This window comes from Helianthus annuus, chromosome 2 (assembly GCF_002127325.2).
Source record: "Helianthus annuus cultivar XRQ/B chromosome 2, HanXRQr2.0-SUNRISE, whole genome shotgun sequence".
Lineage (NCBI taxonomy): Eukaryota > Viridiplantae > Streptophyta > Magnoliopsida > Asterales > Asteraceae > Helianthus > Helianthus annuus.
Window position 1 is genome coordinate 115,788,129 of NC_035434.2, and position 23,590 is coordinate 115,811,718.

The window sequence follows — 23,590 nt, forward strand, 5'->3', positions numbered from 1 at the left end:
CTAAAAACCAAGAGAAAGTTTCAGGGGACCCACTTCCAATGGTGGATCAACGTACCCTCATGGACTACCTACGGCCCACCGTGGGTAATCTCGGCGCCGCTATCAATGCACCGAATGTCAAGGCCAACAACTTCGAACTTCGGCCGCATTTGATACAAATGCTCCAAAACTCCACAACCTTCCATGGGCTTGCGGACGAAGACCCCCATTTACATATTACTAACTTCTTGGAAATATGCGATACTTTTCGGATCAATGGAGCATCAAATGACGCCATCCGCCTTCGAATGTTTCCATTCTCACTAAAAGACCGAGCTAAGGCTTGGCTTAATTCCCTCCCAGTTGGTTCGGTAAACACCTGGGATGAACTAGCCAAAAAGTTTTTATATAAGTATTTCCCTCCTGCTAAAACGGCTAAATTAATAACCGAAATTAACACATTTTCACAAGAGGATGGGGAATCCTTATATGAAACTTGGAAAAGGTTCAAGGAGCTACTAAGAAAGTGTCCTCATCATGGTCTTGCGGTATGGCAACAAGTATCCACTTTCTATAATGGGTTGTTGCCACACACAAGATAAACACTTGACTCTAGCTCCGGGGGACTTTTAGGTAATCGTCGCCCAAATGAAATTTATAATCAAATTGAGGAAATTGCTCAAACCAATTTTCAGTGGCACACCCCCCGAGGCACAAAATCTATTGCCCCGGGCGTCCATAAGGTTGATGAAAGCACATCCTTGCAAGCCCAAATCGAGGCCCTCTCTTCAAAAATCAAAAAGTTAGAAATGGCAAAAACGGTCTCGGTTATGGCTTGTGGAGGATGTGGTGGGCCACATGAAAATTGGAGTTGTATGAAAGAAATGGATAATCAAACAGAAACGGTAAACTACATTGATAATAGACCTAGGCCGTCGGGTCCTCCAGCGGGTACCTACAACCAAGGATGGCGTAACCACCCTAACCTTGGTTGGAGAGAACCCAGCAATAGTAGTAACCAACAAAATCTAAACCAACGGACAAACTTTCAAAAACCAAGAAACGAGTCACAAAATTTCTCTCAACAACAAAAGGGGGAAGAGAGAGGCTTGAGGATACCATCTCTCGCCTCATCTCCGACACCGAAAATAAAAACTCGGATCGATTTCAACAACTGGAATCGAACTTTAGGAATCAACAAGCTAGTATTTAAAACATTGAAAAACAAATAAATCAACTAGCTCAGAATTTCTCTGAGAGACCACAAGGCGCGTTACCAAGCAATACCGAAACCAACCTAAAGGCGCAAGTACATCTCATCACGTTGAGAAACCGTACCGTAGGTCCCGAGGAAGCTCCGCTACCTCCAACTGAAAAGAGCCGATCTAGCCAAACCACAGCTTCGCCAACACCGCAACAAGAGACAGCTCCTCCACCAATTCAAGAGCCCACCAAGAATCCTCCGGTACCGTACCCCGGTCGGTTACTTCGCCAAAAGACCGATGAGCAATTCACACGGTTTTGAATTGGAAGAGGTGAAGCTTCGATTATTTCAGTTTTCTTTAAAGGATAAGGCGAAACAATGGTTTCTCACACTTCCGGATCACTTCCCGATCTCAATTCTAACTCTAAAGATCGGATCATTACTCTAGAACGGGAGTTAGCTCGTATGATGAGGAAAGAGGTAAACACGGTGCAATTCGCGGTTTGTGAAGATTGTGGGGAGATTGGTCATCAGACCGATCAATGTCAATTGGGTCCGGGTGACTATACCGAAGAAGTAAATCAAGTGTTCGGTGACCGGAAGAATAACAACATGAATTCAAACACTTATCATCCCGGATTGAGAAACCATCCCAATTTTAGATATGGGAATGCCGCAAACCAAATGAACCCGAATTTTCAACCGGGTAACCAAAGCGGGTCATCATATCAAAATCGCCAAGGTGGTAATCAAGGGGGTTACCAACGTAATTACAACCAAGGGTACCAAGGTCGGGACAATAATTATCAAGGTGGGTACCAAAGGAATTACAACAACCAAGGCGGTAATGGAAGTGGGTCGAACAATCAAGGGGGTGGTAGTGATTTGAATGCAAAGATGGATGCTTTCAATGATGCAAGAGTCCAAGAAAGAGAACGAGATTCAGGACAAATCGCATGAAGCATTGGCAAAGAAAGTGGGCCAACTTGCGGAGGAAGTGGCTCAAATGAGGGGAAGTGTAACACCCCGTGTTACGAAAGTCAAAGTCAAAGTCAAGATTGAAGTCAAAGGAAGAAAAGATTGCTAACTGCGATCTGTCACTCCTTGCTTAACTACTGTTTGACTTCTTTGACTGTAATTAATCTATTTCGTTTATCGCTTTAGTTGTATTATGTGGAGTACTTATTAATAATCGAGGTTTAATCGCTATTTAACGCATGTTTTATCGCTATTCGCTAGTCGCATTGCAATCTCATTCGCGCCTTGATTGATATATTGTTTTACGTGTGTATGTTACTTAGGTGTTACTTGTGCATGTTTACTTTATGTTTGTGGTGATTAATCGAAACGCAACCGCAACGCTATCGCATCGCAACTTAATCGCAAATGCTAAACGCAAGTTATTTATAGTGATTGTATGTTAGATATAGTAGTTAGGTTATTTGTGTAACTAATGGGTAATCCTATCGCATCGCTCGCTCGAAACGCACCGCAACGTCTAACACGCGAATCGAAATGACAAACTCAACACGCCGGACACCAGGATCGAGTGGCCAACCGATCGAGTGGCCATCCGATTGGTGACCAATCCGATCCATGTGCACTTTCCTCTTCTGGAAACCCTATAAATACACTCCTGTCACATCATTTGTGATGTGACAGCTCCTCCACTCGACCAGCCGCACCCAAGTCTTCTTTCTCTCGATTTCTCGTGATTCTTGTAAGTTTTCAACCTAAATCTTGTACTTCTATGATCTACACGCACTTCTTCATCATTTTCACCTTTGAATCTCAACTTTTAACCGTGAAATCAGTGGATTTGAGGTGTTGTAGGGTGATGTCATCATGGAGTTCTTATGAACTTCAAGTTTTGGCCTCATTCCACCAAGAACAACTCAGATCTGAAGGATTTCCACAAGATTAAACAATGTTTTCACATAGATCTACACATATTCATGGTTAAAAGGATTGAAAGATGGTTATCTAACTTTCTTTCAACTCTTTTACACTCAATGCACTCAAAACCGACAGAATCGGAGCTCGTTCTGATCTTCTATTCCTTCTTAGTGCTGTGTCGATTCAAGATCTGAGTTCTATCAGAGAGATTGCCAATGTCGCGTTAGACATGAACAACCGTCTTGAACAAGTTAACTGATCGGACTAGGATGATTCCTGTTCGATCGGATCACTTGGGTCATGATGGGGTTTCTGTTGTTTAGCACGTTGTAACACCGTCTCGATCAATCTACACAACTTTCAAAATAATCAAGTTCAAAATGGTCAGATGCGTTGGGACGGATTGTCGTCCGATCGGATTGTCATCCGATCGAACTGCAATCCGATCGGATTGTCATCTGATCGAACTGCAATCCGATCGGATTGCACTTGAGGATTTAACACTTAAACTTTTTATTTGATTTAATTTTTCAAAGACCTGAATGTCAAACGGATTGGCATCCGATCGGATTGCCATCCGATCGAACGACCATCCGATCATGTGACATTTCCGAACCTCGACACTTAAAACAATTTTCAACATGTTCAATGCATAGTCAGTAACAAACGGATTGCCACCCGATCGGATTGCCATCCGATCGAGTGACAATCCTGTTGTGAACTTGTTCTCACTAAGTGTCCTACCAATCGGATCGCCGCCCGATCGAACGACCGTTCGATCGATCGACCTGAAGGGTAGAGATACTTCTCTATTTTCAAAATGCTACACCGAAAACTTCAAAGCCGTCATACACAAACACATCCTTACCAAACGATGTCAATCCAATCGAATGGCCATCCGATCGGATTGCCATCCGACACTTGGTACTTTGCACCGTTTAACGCACCGCTTATCATTTATGCTATCGTTAACTGTTCAGGCTAATCTCCCTCAGCGCTCCCTTCAATCCAAGAGAGTGTTTACTTGTTAAACACAATCTGTGAGTATACTCGAACCCTTTTTGCTTTACGCACTTTTGGGTGTTACATACGTTACTTATTTTAAACCACAATCTACACACAACGCAAACACTATTTATACGCTGACCGTTATTGCATGCTACGTGTTATTCGATTAATGCTTGTATGTTATGTTAACACAGTGATTGTAACACCCCAAAAATGGTTTTGGTAATCAAACCACGTTAATACTAAAAGATGGGTAATGTACCGTTAGTGGTATAATTAAGCCAGAAAATATTAGGATTTATATAACTAAATCTAATATTTAATAAAAAGAGAAAAAGAATGCTTTTGGGAAATAAAGTTTATAGAAGGCCCGAGTTAACGGGACCTAAAATAAACTTGGTCATAACTTCCCGAACCCATTAAATTAACTAGGAATAATTAATCTAGTTAATAATATGTGATTAAGTTATAAATAGTGGATTATAGCTTAAATTGATCGAAATAAAACTTTGAGGGACTAAAAGTGGGCAATTGGAAACAAGTTTATAATTAAAACTTAAAAACACCAAAACACACACATATGTGTGTGTTTGGTCGATGTACACAGGAGAAAAAGGGGGGTTCCCTTCCAAGAACCCTAATTCACAAAAATTGCCAAAATCAAAGAGAAATCGAGCCGGGAAATTGGGGCTTTTAATAAAATCGTGATCACCCAAGCTTAGGGATCACAAGGTATGTTGAATTTCAATGTCTGATGATACTTGTGAAATTTGATAGTCATGCATGAATGAATTCTTGTATGAAATATGAATGTTATAGTGAAATTGTGATTCTATGAATCTAGGAACGAACCCTAGATGTAAATTTAGTAAAATAGTGCCATAAAACTAGAGATTTAACTAATGACCTTGTAGGTGATAAATGGGGTTTATGGTACTATGATGAACACTTGAAAAGTGATGATAAATATGTGAAATTGTTGTTGTAATAATAGTTCTGGATGATATTTATAAACACTAGACATAGAGATTTGATTCTTGATGTAAATCTTGGTAAAAATAGCTAGTTATGAACTAGTTAGTAAACATGTAGAATTATGCCCATTAGGTGTTTGTTAAAATGCCTAAAAGAGAAGTAAAGTGTTGAAATTCAAGTGAAACGCGTAATTGGCAAGCTTGACTAATTACATGAGATATGGGATAAAACGGGTTCTAATCATAATGTTGATTTACCGTAATCGTGTATATTATATGATTAAAGGTAGTTGACTTTAGAAAGTCGAACTAACCTATGATGAAGTCGAATAGAAGTTTCGACACAAAGTCCATAAGATGAAATGGTCATAATAATGATGACTAATCTACCCATCTTACGAATTATGATGTTAGTTTGACTCTTGACAAGCTAGATGGAGGCTTGGGGAAAGAAGCGGGTCAAACGGATCGTATACGCGGAAAAGAGCATAATCCGGATACAAGGTAAGTAAAGCTTACACTCTAGTTACTTAATACCTATTGGTTTGATAGGTCGTAAATAGTAAGTCTTGTTTTAAATTATGATGTTCTGACACGGCAAGTGCGGTCCGGAACAAAAGACAATGGCCATAAATCATGTTTAATGGATAAAAAGGAGCTAATGCGGTTAATTGGTCATGAAATGACTAAAAGATAACGAGTTTTTAAATGGTTACCTTATAAGGTAAACCATTGCAAATAATAAGAGTAAAATGGTACTTTGGTCACTTATTTACAATAACCATTAATTTGGGGAAAGACACGTTATAGCATGGGTCATAATGGGTCAAAGGAATCAAGAGATGATTTACAAGTAAAACGACTATACGGTGTAAACCGGAGTTAGTCATATGGATAAGATGGTAATAAATATCATCTCATAGAGTCTCATGGTCCTTTAGACCAGACGGGTCAAAAGGTGAAATTATCACCCTTTGACAATATCGACTAATGGTTTGTTGAGCTATATGATCATAGAAATAAAAATCAGATGGATATGTGCATCACTATCGCTTAGCGGCTACTAAGGCAAGGTATCAAAACGAATCAATATATTGATTCGAACCAGGTATGTATAATTAGTCAATTCATCATTAGAACTTGAAGTTCAATGAGGGCTAAACAAGTTAAAATGGACATTGGGTTATCTTTTAAGTAAACCGAATAATTTAAGCTATAGTCATTGTGTTTTGAAAACACAATGGCTATTTAAACATGAGCCTAGTTTAAAAGTGGAATTTTGGTCAATTACGACACTAAAAGTCTTTTTTTGTAAAGAAAGCATTTAAGATGACCAAAACGCCCTCATAAGCTAAATCGAGCAAACGAATCTTAAGAGTTGTTTAAAAACAAGTTACATGATCAAGCAAATACTTTGAATAAGTATAAAAAGTGAAAGGGGTAAATCTTGGGTCAAATGACTCTATATGGGTCTTTGCCGTAAGATGATAGTCCGAGGGATAAAACTCGGAATATATAGATCTCCACATTAAATCCACCACAAATATAGTTGTGGTGGAAGATTACTTGGTAAGAAATGTGGAAATATAAAGCTAGATTCATATGAAAGCGAATCATGTTTAAAATATACTTAAATACCCTTTAAACGGGTCAAAATAAACCTACGAGCGAAAACGGGTTTAAATTGTGTAAGAAACCTGTGATTAGAACCTAACATGGTAGATAACATTAATTTGAAGAAGTGCATGTGAAATGAGGATCAAACAAATATGTTTGTTTGATAAAATGCATTAACGGGTTAAAATTCGGTAAAAAGGTAATGAGTCGAAGGCTTAGAAGTTTCAAAATTTATTATGTCGGATGTTGGATTTTAACTCCATAAGATGGAGAATTAAATTACGGATGCATAGGAAAAAGAATCGGGTAAAGCGGATCAATAACGAAGAAGTTATGGCCGTTTCCGTAAAAACTGGATGTGCTGGGAATATGCAGGTCCCAGATACGAACCTGCTGGAAAATGGTCTCCCTCGCGCCACTCGAGGGAGCATGTTGATTCTTTCGCGTGGCATGACGGACTCAGTTTTTGAATTTTTTTTTCAATTATTTTGCCTCGCGAACTCGTTTAAACACGTTCTAAACTACGTATGACTAATTCAATTCATGTTTTATGAATTGTAGGTATAACATACAATACCGGAGGACGAACAAGCTCAACGAAGAACCGAACACGAAAAAGTTACAAGCTTCCGCACAATGTTAATCGTTATTTTTAAACGACGAATTTACTCACATTAGGTGGTGTACTTGAAAATTGTAAAAGTTTTAACAAATCAGTAATTTCCAATGTACTTGTAATTATAATTACATGATTATGTTCGTAATTCTATACAAAATCCGCCTAAAAATAGTAAGGGTGTTACAGTGATTGTTGCCTGGCCCTTTAGCAATGATAGTACTATAGTTTGGATTCAGCACCTGTCGTGGACAGGGGTTGTTAAGGGCTTTACTTCATGTGTCCCAGTGGCGATATGTGTTGCGCATTCTACAACTCGCAGTCACGTCTATGCATATTTCCCTGTCAATAACCTACTTGCCTTCACTTTGTACATGTTACATGCTGGTTATGCGTAAACAAATTTTGAACTCTATTACTATATCAAACTTGTATGCTCACCTTTACACTATGTGTATTGACTTTATTTTAACGTATGTGACAGGTGTTTAGGATGCTGTGCTTTACCTGCTTTTATGGAATCAAGTAGGATGGAGTCTAGAAACAAACAAAGACAATTTATTTTATCTTATTTTAAATCTGAGTTGTCGGAACATGTTATTCGTCTTTGAGATATCGCTGTCTGTGATAATTTACTTGCTTAATAGATTATGGTATGGGACATAATATTAACTATTCGGTAAAGTAGTTGTTATGGAATTTATCTTGGACAATCGGTTTCTCTCAGTGCCATGCCCCGATGTTTCCATCATCGGTTAGGGTGTGACAGGAAGCATGGGGAAGCTTCCAAGTGACACCACGGTGAACCCTAAGCATCAAGGGTCAAGCTCGAAGAACACATGCGAGGTACCAATTAATAAAATAACTTTACGTAGTGGTCGAGTCGTCGATAATGGTGTCAAAACACCATCACCTCAGTTTGTTGAAGGGGTGGTGGAAGATGCTAGTGATGAAGAGGGTGATGATGGTCAAACGGGTCAAAACAAAAATCATAAAAATAATTTAGCAAGCTTCATAATTGTGACACCATTTTAAATCAATCAAGTCCATTCACAAACCACATACTCTTCGTGGTTCGACCCCTTACTACCACTAGCTATTTGTTAAGGGTAATTTGGGTATATAAATCTTATCTTTGACTGGAGCGCGACACTCCGATCAGTCGTTCTAGTAGCTAAGGAAGATGTTTTTGGTTCATTCCAATGTCCGACAACAGAGGTTGAAAAGTAGCAAATGAGTCAGATACCTTATGCGTCAGTAGTTGGGAGCCTGATGTATGCTCAAGTCTGTACTCGACTAGATATCACTTATATTGCTGGAATGCTAGGCCGTTATAAAACTATCCTGGCCTAGATCACTGAAAAGTAGTTAAGAAGGTACTTTGATATCTGTAAGGGACGAAAGACTATGAACTGACTTATAGAAGAAGTGATCACTTAGAAGTGGTAGGCTATTCTGATTCTGAATTTGCCAAATGCAAAGATGACAAGAAATCCACTTTGGGCTATATCTTTATGTTAGCAGGCAGACTCATTTCATGGAAGAGTCATAAACATCAGTTAACCACAACTTCCACAATGATGGCAGAACACATTGCTGTTTATAACGCAACCTGTTATGGAATGTTGCTTAAAAAATTGACCACCGGACTCAAAATCATTAATTCCATTTCTAGACCATTGAAGCTTTACTGTGATAACTCAGCTGCCGTTAGTTTCTCGAATGATAACAGTTCGATTGGAGCTGGTTTATATCTCGATACAAAGTATTTGTTCGTACATGAACGAGCAAGGGAAAGTAATCTTTGTATTGAGTATATAAGTACTAAAAATATGCTTGCGGATCCGATGACTAAAGGTTTCCCACCTAAAGTTTTCGAAGAACATATTTTGAATATGGGATTACTAAAGACCTTATTTAATAGCATATTGTACTTACTTATGTTTTGATTCATGAAATTTCCTTAGTTTTAATTTTGTATGTCTCTAACATATGTTATGCCGGTATAATGACATATAGACAAATATAAATACAAATCAAACGTTAAAGGGCTTATTGCATATTTGATCATAACTGTTAGGTTTTAAATTGAGGTTGTAGTATGACTAATGAGGGTCCAGAGTTGCATAATGATTCAACGACTGTATTTCTCTACTACGGTTCTTGGTTTAAAGCTAAAATGAGTGTTAACACCTGATGAGACTTATCTAATGCTCATGATAAATTATTACTCGGCTAAGTGGAAAAATGTAAGATTAAGTATATTTATTATGTTATATTTAATCATGTAGCAATTATAATCATTTATATAATATAGATCAGAATATATTATACCTATAACATAATTAGTTGGTAATTGTTGATTGACCGATTTACCCTTATTAACTAATTACGTTTCCCCTTAGGTGTATATAAGGAGATTACTAGAGAGGGTTTAGGGTTAGACTCTCATAACATCAAACACATATCGACCTCCTCTCTCTCTCCACAATCACGAATTCTTAACCCTAGAATTCAGCACTATCATCAAGAACATACATCCTAAACAGGAACCAGATCAAGCTGACTATCATGTCGAACTCCATGGCTACGTCAGTGTGACTGGACTATCCGTTGGCCTGTCTGCTGTAACAGGTGTTATTTACATGTTTTCTATTATGTCTAAACAAAACTGATCAACAACATTCGTATTCGAATTCGTATTATCAATATCTTAGAAACTTTCATGGAGTTACAGACCTTATGAACCTAAAGCCCATTTAGCTTTAACATATTCTAGATAATCCTCTCTTAGGATTTTTTTTAATTTATGCTTAGACTACATTTCTATAGAAGCTAAACCAAGAAACATGAGAATGTGGTCCTCATGGACCTCCCATTTGTGTTGGTGACTTGAGTAACTTCTTCAATGAGTTAACAATGCTCTTAAAACTGGGTCGTTGAGTCGGGTCACTGTTTCAATCAAAACACAACAACTTGTTTAGGAAACTACACAAGCTAAACACAAGATCACAAGATCAAAGTTCACGTTCTTACTCAGCCCAACAGGATTCCATGAGTGAAGTTAGCGCCGGAGGGGTGTTGCTAGGTATAGTTAGTTTCCTGTTTTGGAAAGCCACTGCTCCAACAACCTGAATTTCAACTCTGCATATGTCAGCTAACAGGAAGCTGTGTATAACTTCGGCCCGGTTACCAATAAACGGGCCCAATCTGATTATGTTGCATCTCTAACGGGTCAAGTGAACATAATTGAGAAAACTTGCTAAGGAATCATTATATTTAAAAAACTTGAATTTTATAAACAGTATGATATTAAGAAGTTTAATATTTTGGACAAGGTATTTCGGGTCAACCCATTAAAGTATGACCCGTTATCTATCAAACTGTACTTTTCATTTTGCAGTGATGACTATTGGTTATGAGGACTAACCTGAGCAGGGCTGAGCCCGTTCCACGGTTGTTGCATGGTTACAAGCTCCCATAAGATCACGCCAAAACTATAAACATCAGATTTTTCATCTGAGGGCTCGCCTCGAAGGAATTCAGGGGCCATCCATTCGGGCTGAGATTAAAAACAACAGAGCATGCACTGAATCACTCCCAACACTTATCAAATGCTCAGATTTAAGCGCAAGATCGTATTGTTTTATCGAATAGGTATTTAGAAACACTTACCGTTCCAGCAACAGATTTTGATGATATGAAAGTATTCGCCTTAAATCTTGATAACCCGAAATCACAAACCTTCACTGTCCAGTTTTTGTCAACTAATAGATTTGGAGACTTGAGATCCCAGTGAACGATCGGAGGGCTAAGACAATGAAGATAATTTATTCCCTTCGCCTGCAGAGAAGAACGGGTCAGAGTGTTTTTTCACAGGTTTAAATCTTTATTTTAACATGCAAATTCAATAATCATTTTCAACATTGCATGTATAGATATATACAGTGGGGACTTTTCGAATTCAAAGTAGAAATAAAAGTATCCAAAATCTAGCACAAACCACATCTAAAGCCATGCGTAAACGTCGTCTTTGATCCATGATTTCACCAGCTGCTGGTCGATGTATAAGGCGAAACAAGCTGCCCCTGTTTCAAACCAAAAAGGTTCAATGAAAACGGGTCAATTCACGATTATATCTTGATGATGTATCTATTTTTTTGCAAGAATAATAATTCTTGTGTAAGAAATTTAAATTCAACTTACCTAGGTAGATACTCGGTCACGATTGAATAATGTGGACGAACAGTGACTGCACCCATGAAGAGAACCACATTTGGATGGCGAACGCGTTTCATGATGGAAACCTTACAAGAAAAGATCAAACATCAAATTTAGAATTATAATCAATCATGGTTATGAAAAAGTGTACCAAAAACAAACATTGTGAACATGGAAAGAATGTTGTTCTACCTCTCTCAGAAACTCCCTCAGTTGATCATCTTCAAAGTCCTGGACCGTTAAGACCTTAACGGCTACATCCTGCAATAGAATCAATCTAGTCTTATGAGTTTCGCTTTATAAAATAATTGTTGTATTACACTGCGCAAAATGATGAGACTGAACCATGGTCCACTTCAAACTTAATTAGGAAAATATAGAAAGAAGTACTAACCGATCCATGCCACTCTGCGCGATGAACCGTCCCAAACGAGCCTGGCATGGGTTGGTAAAGGTTAGCCAATTTGAGACACGCAAGCCAAGATAAAAAGTTTGACCCGACCCATATACTTATGAATGGGTCAAACTAAGTACATTATGTCAAAAGTAAGATAAGGAGTAAACGAACCAGCTCCAATACGCTCCTTGATATGCAACTCATCCCAAGCTATCTCGAGCCAGTCCATCGCGAGAGATGGCTCGAGGGTCAAGTACCTTGTAGTAGTCACCGGAAAGTTGCCTCTGCATTTACTGCCACTCTCAACCTTCATCAACTGATCCGGTTGATTCGGTTTCAGTTTTGGTGTTTCAACTGTCTCACATATTTTGTAATTCTTATCGAGTGGTACACATCGCATCTCCTTTGATTCTCTGTTACCGCCAGTTTCTTCATCGGATACATTTGGTTTCCATTCAATGTCTGCATGGCATTGATCATAATATCATGTTAGAGGGTGTTTGGATATTGGTTTTGAAGCGATCTACAAAAGGCCTCTTGTATACATGATTTTCAAACAGTAAATATCAGCTTAAGATGATTGTTACAACTTCAACTTGCTAAACAAATCCGAAGTCAGATCACTATTATCTCGGGCCACATTTCTAATAGTTGTTCAATATTTCACATGATCAATTTCTATAAGGGTGGCAATGGGGTCGAGTTTAGTGTTGGTGGGCTATATTTGACGAACACGAACACGGCCCATATATTTATTCGTGTCAAAGAAATCAACCCTAATGCGGACACACTTAAAATCAAGTAACCTGAACACCACACGTGTAAGTCATTTATCTAATGACTGAAACTAGTTGTGAACGGGCTGGTGGGTTGCAATAAATGGGTTAAACGAGCTATAGGCTCATATGGTTTTTTTCTAATATCTTTCTATTCAAAAATATGTTGACCGTACAACATGCCAGCACGAACATAACCTGCTTAACTAAACGGGTAAAATATGTCAACGTGAACACAATCTATTTATTAGACGGGTTAGACATGACAACTTAAAACATGTTGTGCTAAATGTGCCCTCCTCCTATTGTTTTTACTAACTATACCCCTGCAAAATAAGTCAAAATATCTCTGTACTTTTACTCATGGGGTGTGTTTTCTGCATATAAAAGGGGTTCGTTTAGCCTGACCCCGTAAAACCTTATTATTTTCGCCTCGTGTTTTGGGCCATGGCAGTAACTGCCACACATGTTATCAATACCTTTAGTAAATTATTCTATTTTTAATTTGAACATCAGTTTTAACTATACATCTGCAGAAGATAAACTAGGGGAACATACTCTTGACTTGAGAAATCGATTCTCGGTCCACATAAACTTGTTGAACTTCTTTCAAATGAGAACTTTGAAAAGGCGACGGAACTGAAGAAAGTATGTCTCCGTTAATAGAGGAATCCGGATTATACATATTTCCGGGCTGCCCGATTAGATCCATTACATACTCCCTGAAAAAAAGATATGATATATACATATGTCAACTTTATAATTATAAACGAACACAAATGTCAAAGGAGAGGCACTAGATTAAGAATTTAACCTTGTGACATTGTCATCTTGGATTTTGACCAGGCATGATGATCTATGATCTTCAACACAATACTTGCAGCCTCTAGCTATACGGCATGGTAGTCCCACATAGTCTGCCAGTTTCTGCATATCCCAATTTATGTTAAGTTAGTATAACACTAGGGGTGGCAAGTCATGACACGTTCTAGAACATAACACGAACACCAAACATAAATAATACAGTAAGGTTTTGGTTATTCATATTCGAGGTGAATGCTTTAAACTGTTTAACTGAACAAGTCGACCCAACAACTTGTTTAAAATTAGAATAAAAAAATGTTTTTTATATGGCCAACAACCAACGAGTTTACAGCTTTGTTACTACCCATTTACAGCATGTCAATCCGTTTAACTCATTTATATAAACGGGTTACACTATCATGTTAGAATTACATGATTTTAAATATCTATATCTATACTATATAATAAAAGAAACCAATGGAGGGACACTTGTCACTATTCTAGACCATCCTTAATTGTAGATAATTATTATTTAATTTAAATTATTAAATATTAATTAAATTAATATAAATCTTATCAACTCTAAATTATTGACATAAACTTAACTTCAAATCGTAAAGTCTTATATAAACTAAAAAGAATTGTTTCACTTAACATAGATAAACATGCATATTATTTATTGTTAATGTTATTATTGTTAACTATGAGAAATTATATTAAGCAACTTATTAATCAAACCAAAAATTTAAAATGGTATTAACCTAATTTAAAAAATAATAAAAAAAATCCATTTTGATTTAAAAATATTTTTTTTAAGAATAGATAAACCCGTGTAATACACATGGTTTTATAGATATAACATGTTTTTATTATTTGCTATATAAAAAATTAGATTTATTCAACCCGTATAATACACGGAGTTTTTTTTAATATAACTTTTTTATTATTTGGTATATAAAATTACATTTATTCAAACCGCACAATAAACGAGGTTTTTAAAGATATAACTATTTTATTATTTAACATAAAAATTATATTTACTCAATACGTGTAATAAATGTGATTTTTAAAAATATTTTTTTCTTTTATTTAATATATAAAATTACATTTATTCAACTCGTGTAGTACACGGGGTTAGTGTCTAATATATAAGCATCTGATTAGTGTTCGGGTTCATCAATTCAATCTGCCAACCCAAAACCTATCAACCTGCCAAACCTACACGATTGCTACCCCTAGGTTACTAATTCAAGTATACTTTTTTTTTCAAATATCACATTGTGTAAGCAAGGTCCAATTTAAACCACTAGACTTGAAAATTTAAATTATAACCTTGAAAAGAATAGCTCTGTGCCTACAAAGTCCCACAGACAAGTTGCCAACCGGAACCAAAATGCCATTTTGATTGTCCCTTAATTTGGTGCTAGCCGATTCCCAATGAGCATGGAGATCATCCTGTTCCGTTGTAAACGACCCCCTTCACATTCACAAGTTTAACACACTCAATATAAATACAGAAATAACTTAATGCACTAGAAATGAAGGCAAAACAAATAAGACTCACCCCATAGTAGAAGCAACAAGGTTTCCAAGCTGTTCAGCCAACATTCGATTGTTTTCAGCCGAAAAATAAAGTTCTTGTGCGCGATCCTCCAAATCCCTTAGCCGCGAATCCCTGTATCTATCTACCAGAACTACCTCCATTGATGTACTACCTGAATTTACAGCTTTGAGTGCTAGTAAAGACGGTAAGCGTTTGCCTTCTTCAGAATCATTGCACATTATCCACATGTAGGGATCCATTCCGAGGATGTTATAGAACCCGTCCGATATCTTATCATTGTAAGACAAAGTACCATTAACCTGAAAGTTTTAAAGACCGTTAATATGCTAAAAAAATGTTGTTAAACGGTATCATTTGTGTCTACAGATAAGCGGGTTGGGTCATCAGTGCATCAAGACCATAATTAACTTGAAGTCACACTTTTAGAAAGCTGCTATACGTTTGGTGAACTCTTGGTTGTATCCTTTGTATGTTTGGTGCCTAGCACCTTGCTAGTGTTTATAATTCATTATGTTGACCGTTTAAAAAAAAGAAAGCTGATATACGTACGCGTCCTAAAAGTGGGTTTTCACTACATGTGCAAACATATAATTCTTTAATACCCTTTCGTACATGCGTATACTCATGGTATACGGACATATAGTTTCTAAATCAATCAAATCAATAAAGGGTGTATGTACATGGACATATAGTTTCTAAATCAATCAAATCAATAATGGTTGTATACGGAGATTGATTGATTAATTGATCCGTCATTAGTGACATTTATAAGAATTATCTAATTGACGACTAGTATATTCTTTCTAATCACATCCTAATTCTACAACTATTTGATATGAAGTCACATCCTAATTCAACAACTATTTAATATGAACATGATTGTATGCGCCTTGCACATGAATCATACATTATTAGTTTATGTTGTTTGATTACCACACAACATTGTGTTTGACATTTTCTTTAAAAAAAAGACAAATTAGCTTGGTTTTTAAGTCAACAACACATTTTTAAATATGTTATAACTACAAACAACCCTCCTACAAGCACTTAAAGATTATGTCACCATAAGCATAACTTCATTCATTTTCCAACCGCTCTCACAGTTAAATAATAGATACAATGTGTTTATATTATTTTTGCAGTTTTCTACTTAATATTAGTTCTATACTTAACGATTATTTATAAAAAAATAAAAAAAAAATTTACTATAGTGAATGGTTATTTATATGCATATCACGTAAATATAAAAAATAATAATTTATTTGGTAATGGAAAGACTGAATCTTGAAATTGCTGTAAATGCTTAGCATACACTCAAGATATAATTTGATTTAACCTTTTAAGAACTTGGAAGTCGACTAGAAGAAGAATAAACTATTATCCATAAATCGAAAAGAATGTTCAATGAAATTACCCCTTTTCTATATAATAACTTTTCATTCATCAAATAATTTATTCATTGCCAGTTTGAACCGATGCCATAGTTCGCCTCTCGCAAGATTTGAATCTGAGACCTTCCGGACAGAAACCTTACATAAGTGGGTAAACCTTCTCACCTCCCCTCAACCCAATTAGTTTGCGGATCATTGGCTATTACGAAATATTTATTAAAAACTGCGTGATTCACCTTTTAGAAAATATATTTAAATGGGATTATTAAGACTTTCAAAATAATTAAACGATTTTAAATATTACCTTCTTTTTTTCTTTTTTAATATGTAAAATACTCCCACTTGGTAATTGGTGGGTGGGATTGAACAGGTATTCTACCAATCTTTTCTAGTTCAATGAATTAAGACAAAGATTATATATTAAATAATGCTTATACGTTAACATCTATGGTGATAGTTATAATAAGAAAAGGTTATTTTTAATTATTACATTTATACTTCAACATCTATTGTCATATTCATTCATATTCATAAAATTTACAAACTTTATTTAATTTATTTTATACCAAAACCCTAAATTATAAAATGAACATGTAATTATCATAATAAATTAAAAAAAATGGAAGAAATCATACCCAGAGACGATAAGAAACAGACTCAGCATCATAACACGTCACTGCCGGAGCACCACCACCACCGCCACCGCCACCGTACCCGCTCCTGTTAAAAGCTGATGCTTCATCACCAATCGTCGCTTGATGCGTTAACCGTTTCGCAAGCGTAAGCTGCAAGTAATAACTATCACGCCACCTCTTAACAACACTCCGACAACCATCATCTCCACCACCACCACCACCCGCCACCATATCCTCCTCTCTCATCCCCACCGTCTCCTCCGTCATCGAATCCTTGCAAAAAGCAGCCGAACTCGACGTCTCAACCGTACACGAAAACAAACTCGCCGCGTAACTACTCCCAGCATCACTCGACAACCGACGCATCGAAACCTGCCTATCACCTAATCCCGTACCCGTCCCAACGCTTTGCTGTGTGGTTGGATGGTGATAATCGTCACTCGACAACCGATGTAGCGAAACCTGCCTATCACCTAATCCCATACCCGTCCCAACGCTTTGCTGTGTGGTCGGATGGTGATACTCGTCACTCGACAACCGATGTAACGATACTTGCTTATCACCTAATCCCATACCCGTCCCAACGCTTTGCTGTGTTGACGGGTGATGATAATTGTCAGTCGACGACAACCGATGCAACGACGACACCTGTCGATCACCTAATCCCATACCCGTCCCGCCACTTTGCTGTGTGGCAGGATGGTTATAATTATAATCCAAACAGGATGGTATAAGCTCGTCAAGATCATCGTTGTTTAACCTCACGTTACCGGAACGGGAACCGGAACTTTTCTTCTCAACCAACCAGTTCACGAAGTCGGCGATCTGCTGCCTCTTCTTCTTTCCATGGCTCCGGTAACCTTTACCAAAACGGTGTCGTTCCGATGATAATACTCCGTGTCCGTACACTTCTGTCTTTTTATCCTTATTGCTATCACGATCACCGTTGATCATAGATCTTAAACCTTCGTTCGAGATCAGGTTCGTGTTCGCCTGCTCGTGATCTTCAGATTTCGACGATGAATTCGTGTTCACACTGCTTTGATCCGGAAACTGCCTTGGGAAAATGTAAGTTGCTCGGTGCGGCATTTTCACAAACACTTAGTAATATATATATTTTTCAATACAAATAATAAACACTTAGTAATATATATATATATATTATCGTATGAATGTAAATTTTGAAATCTAGCACAAATCGTGTGCTCTTGGTCGGAAATTAACAGCACCAGTGAACGAGATGTGATCGTATTTTATTAGCAACCTCTTACGCGTCGTCGATTTCACGAAACGACGTTTGGAACGCATTTCTGGACTAAAAACTAGAAGAAAACTCTGAACGAAACCGATGTAAATCTTCAGCAAAATCTACGATACAAATCGAGATAAAGCTTCTGCTATAAAATCTAGCAAAGCTCATGCTCTGCTTCTTCGATAAAAACAATATACGATGGAATTCATGGTTGTAAACATAAACGCTAAAACACTGTAGGAGCAAGAAAAGATGTGTAAAAGATGAAAGGAAACAAAGGGATTATTATGTGTTGAAGTGAAGTGAGGTGAGATTGTGTGAATATAAAAAGGGAGAAGGAAGGTGCGCACACGGCGTAGGTTAGAACCGAGAGTGAGAGTAAGTTTCTAATTGGAGGAAGGACAGCGGTGCATTGTGATCTGGGAAAAGCATTATTTGGAGTGGAAATTTGAAAATAATTTTGGTCTGTTTATATAAACCGCCATGCAGAGAGGATGGTGGTGCTCCGTATTGGGTGCGTTTTATTAATTTCTATGTTTATTTTTATTACTCCAGAAGTAATAATATATTTTTAATTTCGTCATCGTATCATTTTAAATCAGCTATTTTTATAAATGTTTCTTTTGAAATTTGTGTTGGATATTTTTTATTAAACAATTTTTTTAACGAAAATGGTAGTATATTCAAGTTAAACAACATCAATGTATATGAAAAATTAGGATGTGAAAACGTAAAGGATAAGGTGGGCGTGTATCTTAAATTATAAGTAGTTTTAAACGTATGGTTGTAGCTTGACAACTTGGACAATGCAGTGTTGTTATTACTTCATGTGTATAGTTGTAACTGGTTTATATGCATTGTTGTAATTGTTACTCGTTAACATTTCTAAATAATGGAATATTATTTATGTAAATATAGATATGATCAGGTTATTATCTTTGTAATTATCTTTTCCTTAAAATAAGGGATTGTATCTTGTATTTATATTGAGGTATCAATAAGAGATAAGGTCAATTGAGCCATAACATTCTTCATGATATCAAGAGCCTAACCCTATTTTTTCGCCCCCCTCCCCAACCTCTCTCTCTCGCTGATTTTCATCATTCGTCCGGCCTCCTTCTTTCATCGGCCGACAATGACTATCTCACCCATACACCCTGTGGTCACCGTCAACAACATCAAGAATTTTATTCCTTTGATTCTTGATAGCCAAACCGAACACTACAACACATGGGCTGAGTTATTTGTCCTCCACTGCAAAGCTTATGATGTGTTTGATCACTTGAAACCCCGTGTCCCTGCCGCATATTCTTCCACCGAAACGGATAAAGACAAGGACAAAGAACCGGCCCCCAAACATTCCTATCTTGAGTCATGGGAACGCATAGATTCCATTGTTCTACAATGGATCTACGCTACCATCTCTCAGGATCTCATGCACACCATCATGATCACCAACACCACCGCATACGACGCTTGATGTCGACTCAAAAATCTCTTTCTAGACAATCAAGCGGCTCGTACCATTACCATACAAAACAAAATTTTCAACACCCGTCTCGAACAATTCCCTACTATGGCGGAATATTGTCAACACATGAAACTGCTTCATGACCAACTTACCAGTCTCGGATCCACCGTCTCCGAGAACCAGCTTGTTTTACAGATTCTCACTGGGTTAACGGATCAGTACGAGAGCATCTCTCTCATACTACAGCAGACGCAACCGCTTCCGGATTTTTACAACACACGATCTCGACTCTGCCAAGTTGAAGAACGGAAAAACGCGCAAGCTAAGTTATCGGCTTAGTCTGCCGCAACCGCCCTTCACACCACCACGGATCAAACCGCTCGTGCTCCCACCGATAACCGCAATCACAGCCGGTTCGATAACTCGTCCGAACGAGGACGCGGCCGAGGTCGTGGCCGTGGTCGATCCTCCTACGGCCGTGGACGCAATCAGCAGGCCAACCATTACCCACCGCACTTCTGGCCGCCTCCCCCATGGGCTGGATACCCATCTTAGCAGCCCGCGCAGCCTTGGGCCCAATGGACTCCTCCTCCTTGTCCATATCCTTCTGATCCTAGCCCATCCCATCCGATGCAACTCCACAATAACAACAGAACTCAACCCAAGGGATTTTAGGCCCAAAGCCAACCAATCAACCTGCGGCCCAGAACTACATGACTGGCTACGCCCCGACCGATATCGCTCAAGCGCTCTACAACTTGGCTCTCCACAACAATGATTCATCATGGACCATGGAAACCGGTGCGTCAGATACAATGTCTCCTAAATATGATAAGTTTCAATCTATTTTTAATTCTGGCATTATTCGCAACATCATAGTTGGCAATGGCACAACCATTCCAGTCCACCGACAAGGCCACATAACCCTTCCCCCTCCGTTCCCACCCTTTAAACTCAATAATGTCTTATACGCTCCTAACCTAGTTAAAAACCTTATATTTGTTCGTCGTTTTACAACTGATAATCAATTGTCTGATGAATTTGATCCATATGGTTTTACTGTGAAGGACCTCCAGACCAAGAAACCTATCCTACGGTGCAATAGCTCGGGGGATCTCTACACTCTCAGTCCGTCCAACATCACCAATCTCACTACTGCTTCCACTTATGCAGCTATCTCTCAAGACATTTGGCACCAAAGGCTCGGTCACCCAGGCCCAACTATTTTACAAACTTTAAAAACTTCTCATTAAATTTATTGTGGTTCTTTGAATAATAACGTTTGCACTGCCTGTATTTTTGGAAAACACACTAGACTCCCTTTTGCTGCATCTAATACAAGTACCTTTAAACCATTTGATATTGTTCATAGTGATGTTTGGACATCCCCCATCCTTTCTAATGGGGTCACCATTATTATGTATTATTCTTGGATGACTACACTAATTTTTTATGGACTTACCCCATCGCTCACAAATCCGATGTTTTTACAATGTTCACAAAATTTAGTACCTTTATTCAAACACAATTTGGCACCAAAATAAAACAATTCCAATGTGACAACGGAAGGGAGTATGCTAACCACCAATTTCAAACCTTTTGCAATATGCAAGGCATGCACTTCCGTTTTTCGTGCCCTCATACGTCCTCAGAAAATGGTAAAGCCGAGCGAAAAATACGAATAATTAATAACCTCATACGTACCCTCTTGGCCCACTCGTCCACACCAACCAATTTTTGGCATCATGCCCTCGAAACCGCAACCTACCTTTTAAACATTATACCCACCAAAATTCATAACTTTCAAACCCCCACCCAACGCCTATATCACTGTCTCCCCACCTACGATCACCTTCGTGTGTTTGGGTGCATTTGCTATCCCCTTATTCCCCACACGACCATTCACAAACTCGCCTACCGTTCCTACCCTTGTGTGTTTCTTGGTTATCCCTCTAATCACCGAGGATACAAATGTCTTGATCTCAAGTCCCGAAAAATTACCATAAATCGCCATGTTCTTTTTTATTAAACCGTTTTCCTATTCTACAAATCACACAAGCCAACACCTTAATCCTACAAATTTCTTGATGACCATATAAATCCATATCTCCACCTCACCTCTCCAATCCTACCCAATGACACACCTGATCCTTCTTACCCATCGCCTTTTTCTCCACCACCCACACCTCCACAGCCCACTTCCCATACAGCCCAATCCCCTATGGCCCACTCCCCTTCGGCCCATTCCTGTCCGTTATCCTCCACCTATCAAGCCTCGGCTTCCTGCCCAAACACCCAACCCAACCACTCGTCACTTGCCCCTATCTCACCACCTCAGACCCCCGGCCTGATACCGAACCCACCACCTTTACCCCCCACCCGTACTATACATACCCGTGCTATGTCAGGTATCTACAAACCGAAACAAATCTTCAATCTTTCCACATCTTTAATCGTTCCTATACCCAAAAACCCCAAAGATGCCTTGTCTAACCCGGAATGGTTTAATGCTATGCACACCGAATTTAATGTCTTAATTAAAAACAAGACTTGGGAACTTGTCCTGAGACACCCTGACATGCATATCATTCGTAGCATGTGGCTTTTTCGCCACAAATACAGGTCCGATGGCACTCTCGAAAGGTACAAGGCACGACTTGTGTGTGATGGTAGAAATCAGGAGGTGGGTGTTGATTGTGGGGAAACTTTCAGTCCGGTTGTTAAACCGGCTACTATTCGGACCGTTTTGACATTGGCTTTATCATAGTCTTGGTCTATTTATCAGTTGGATGTCACTAATGCTTTTCTACATGGCAATCTTACCGAGACTGTGTATATGTATCAACTGATGGGATTTCGACACCGAGACTATCCCGACCATGTGTGTCTTCTTAAAAAGTCACTTTATGGGCTTAAACAAGCACCGAGGGCGTGGCACCAAAGATTTACAGATTTCATTACATCTAATGGGTTTTAAACAAAGTCGATGTGATAACTCTCTCTTCACATATCATCACGGCGGTGACATTGCGTATCTATTAATTTATGTCGATGATATTATTCTCACCACTTCCTCTAATTCGCTATAAGTTACACTAATGGGCAGCCTCGCGGCTGAATTTGCAATGAAAGATCTTGGGCCTCTCAGCTACTTCTTGGGTATTACAGTTTCTCGCACAGGTCACAAAATGTTTCTATCACAACAATCTTATGCCTTGGATATTGTCAACCGTGCGGGTATGTCTACTTGTAATCCGGTCGCCACCCCTGTTGATACAAAACCAAAGCTTGGTGCTCAATCTAGTGTCCTGTTTGATGACCCCACTTTATATCGCAGCCTTGCGGGCGCACTCCAGTATCTCACTTTCACTAGGCCCGACATCAATTATGTTGTTCAACAAATATGCATTCATATGCATAATCCTAGCATCGAACACTGATTGGGCGGGGTGTCCGGATACCCGTCACTCTACCTCAGGATATTGTGTCTACATGGGACAAAAATCTTTTGTCTTGGTCATCGAAGTGACAGTCGACCATTTCTTGCTCCAGTGCCGAAACAGAATACCGAGCGGTTCCCAATGTGGTTGCTGAAGTTTGTTGGCTTCGTAACCTCCTTCTCGAGTTACGTCGACCCCTCTCCACAGCCACTTTAGTGTATTGTGACAATATCAGTGCGATCTGCCTATCTAGTAATCCGGTTCAGCATCAACGCACAAAACACATAGAACTTGACATTCATTTTGTACGTGAACATGTTCAACATGGTACCATACGGATTCTTC

General features: G+C 38.4%; 2 protein-coding genes and 1 non-coding gene across 3 annotated transcripts; 1 reads left to right on the forward strand and 2 right to left on the reverse strand.

Annotated features, from left to right (window-relative positions):
• Positions 1-416: 416 nt before the first annotated feature.
• On the reverse strand, positions 417-523 carry LOC118489790. The gene has a single exon (XR_004887804.1). It is a non-coding gene; the product is annotated as a small nucleolar RNA R71 (small nucleolar RNA).
• Positions 524-9,966: 9,443 nt separating this feature from the next.
• LOC110920018 (serine/threonine-protein kinase CTR1) lies at positions 9,967-18,756 on the reverse strand. Its single transcript, XM_022164264.2, has 14 exons — positions 17,083-18,756; positions 15,057-15,355; positions 14,825-14,969; positions 13,503-13,615; positions 13,247-13,410; positions 12,084-12,374; positions 11,910-11,950; positions 11,708-11,776; positions 11,501-11,601; positions 11,298-11,382; positions 10,970-11,137; positions 10,725-10,856; positions 10,331-10,425; positions 9,967-10,246 (listed from the first exon to the last, which is right to left on the reverse strand). The coding sequence occupies exons 1-14, from the start codon at positions 18,169-18,171 to the stop codon at positions 10,159-10,161; spliced, it is 2,880 nt and encodes a 959-aa protein (XP_022019956.1). The 5' UTR covers positions 18,172-18,756; the 3' UTR covers positions 9,967-10,158.
• Positions 18,757-22,903: 4,147 nt separating this feature from the next.
• LOC110894461 (uncharacterized mitochondrial protein AtMg00810-like) lies at positions 22,904-23,245 on the forward strand. The gene has a single exon (XM_022141692.1). The coding sequence runs from the start codon at positions 22,904-22,906 to the stop codon at positions 23,243-23,245; it is 342 nt and encodes a 113-aa protein (XP_021997384.1).
• Positions 23,246-23,590: the final 345 nt, after the last annotated feature.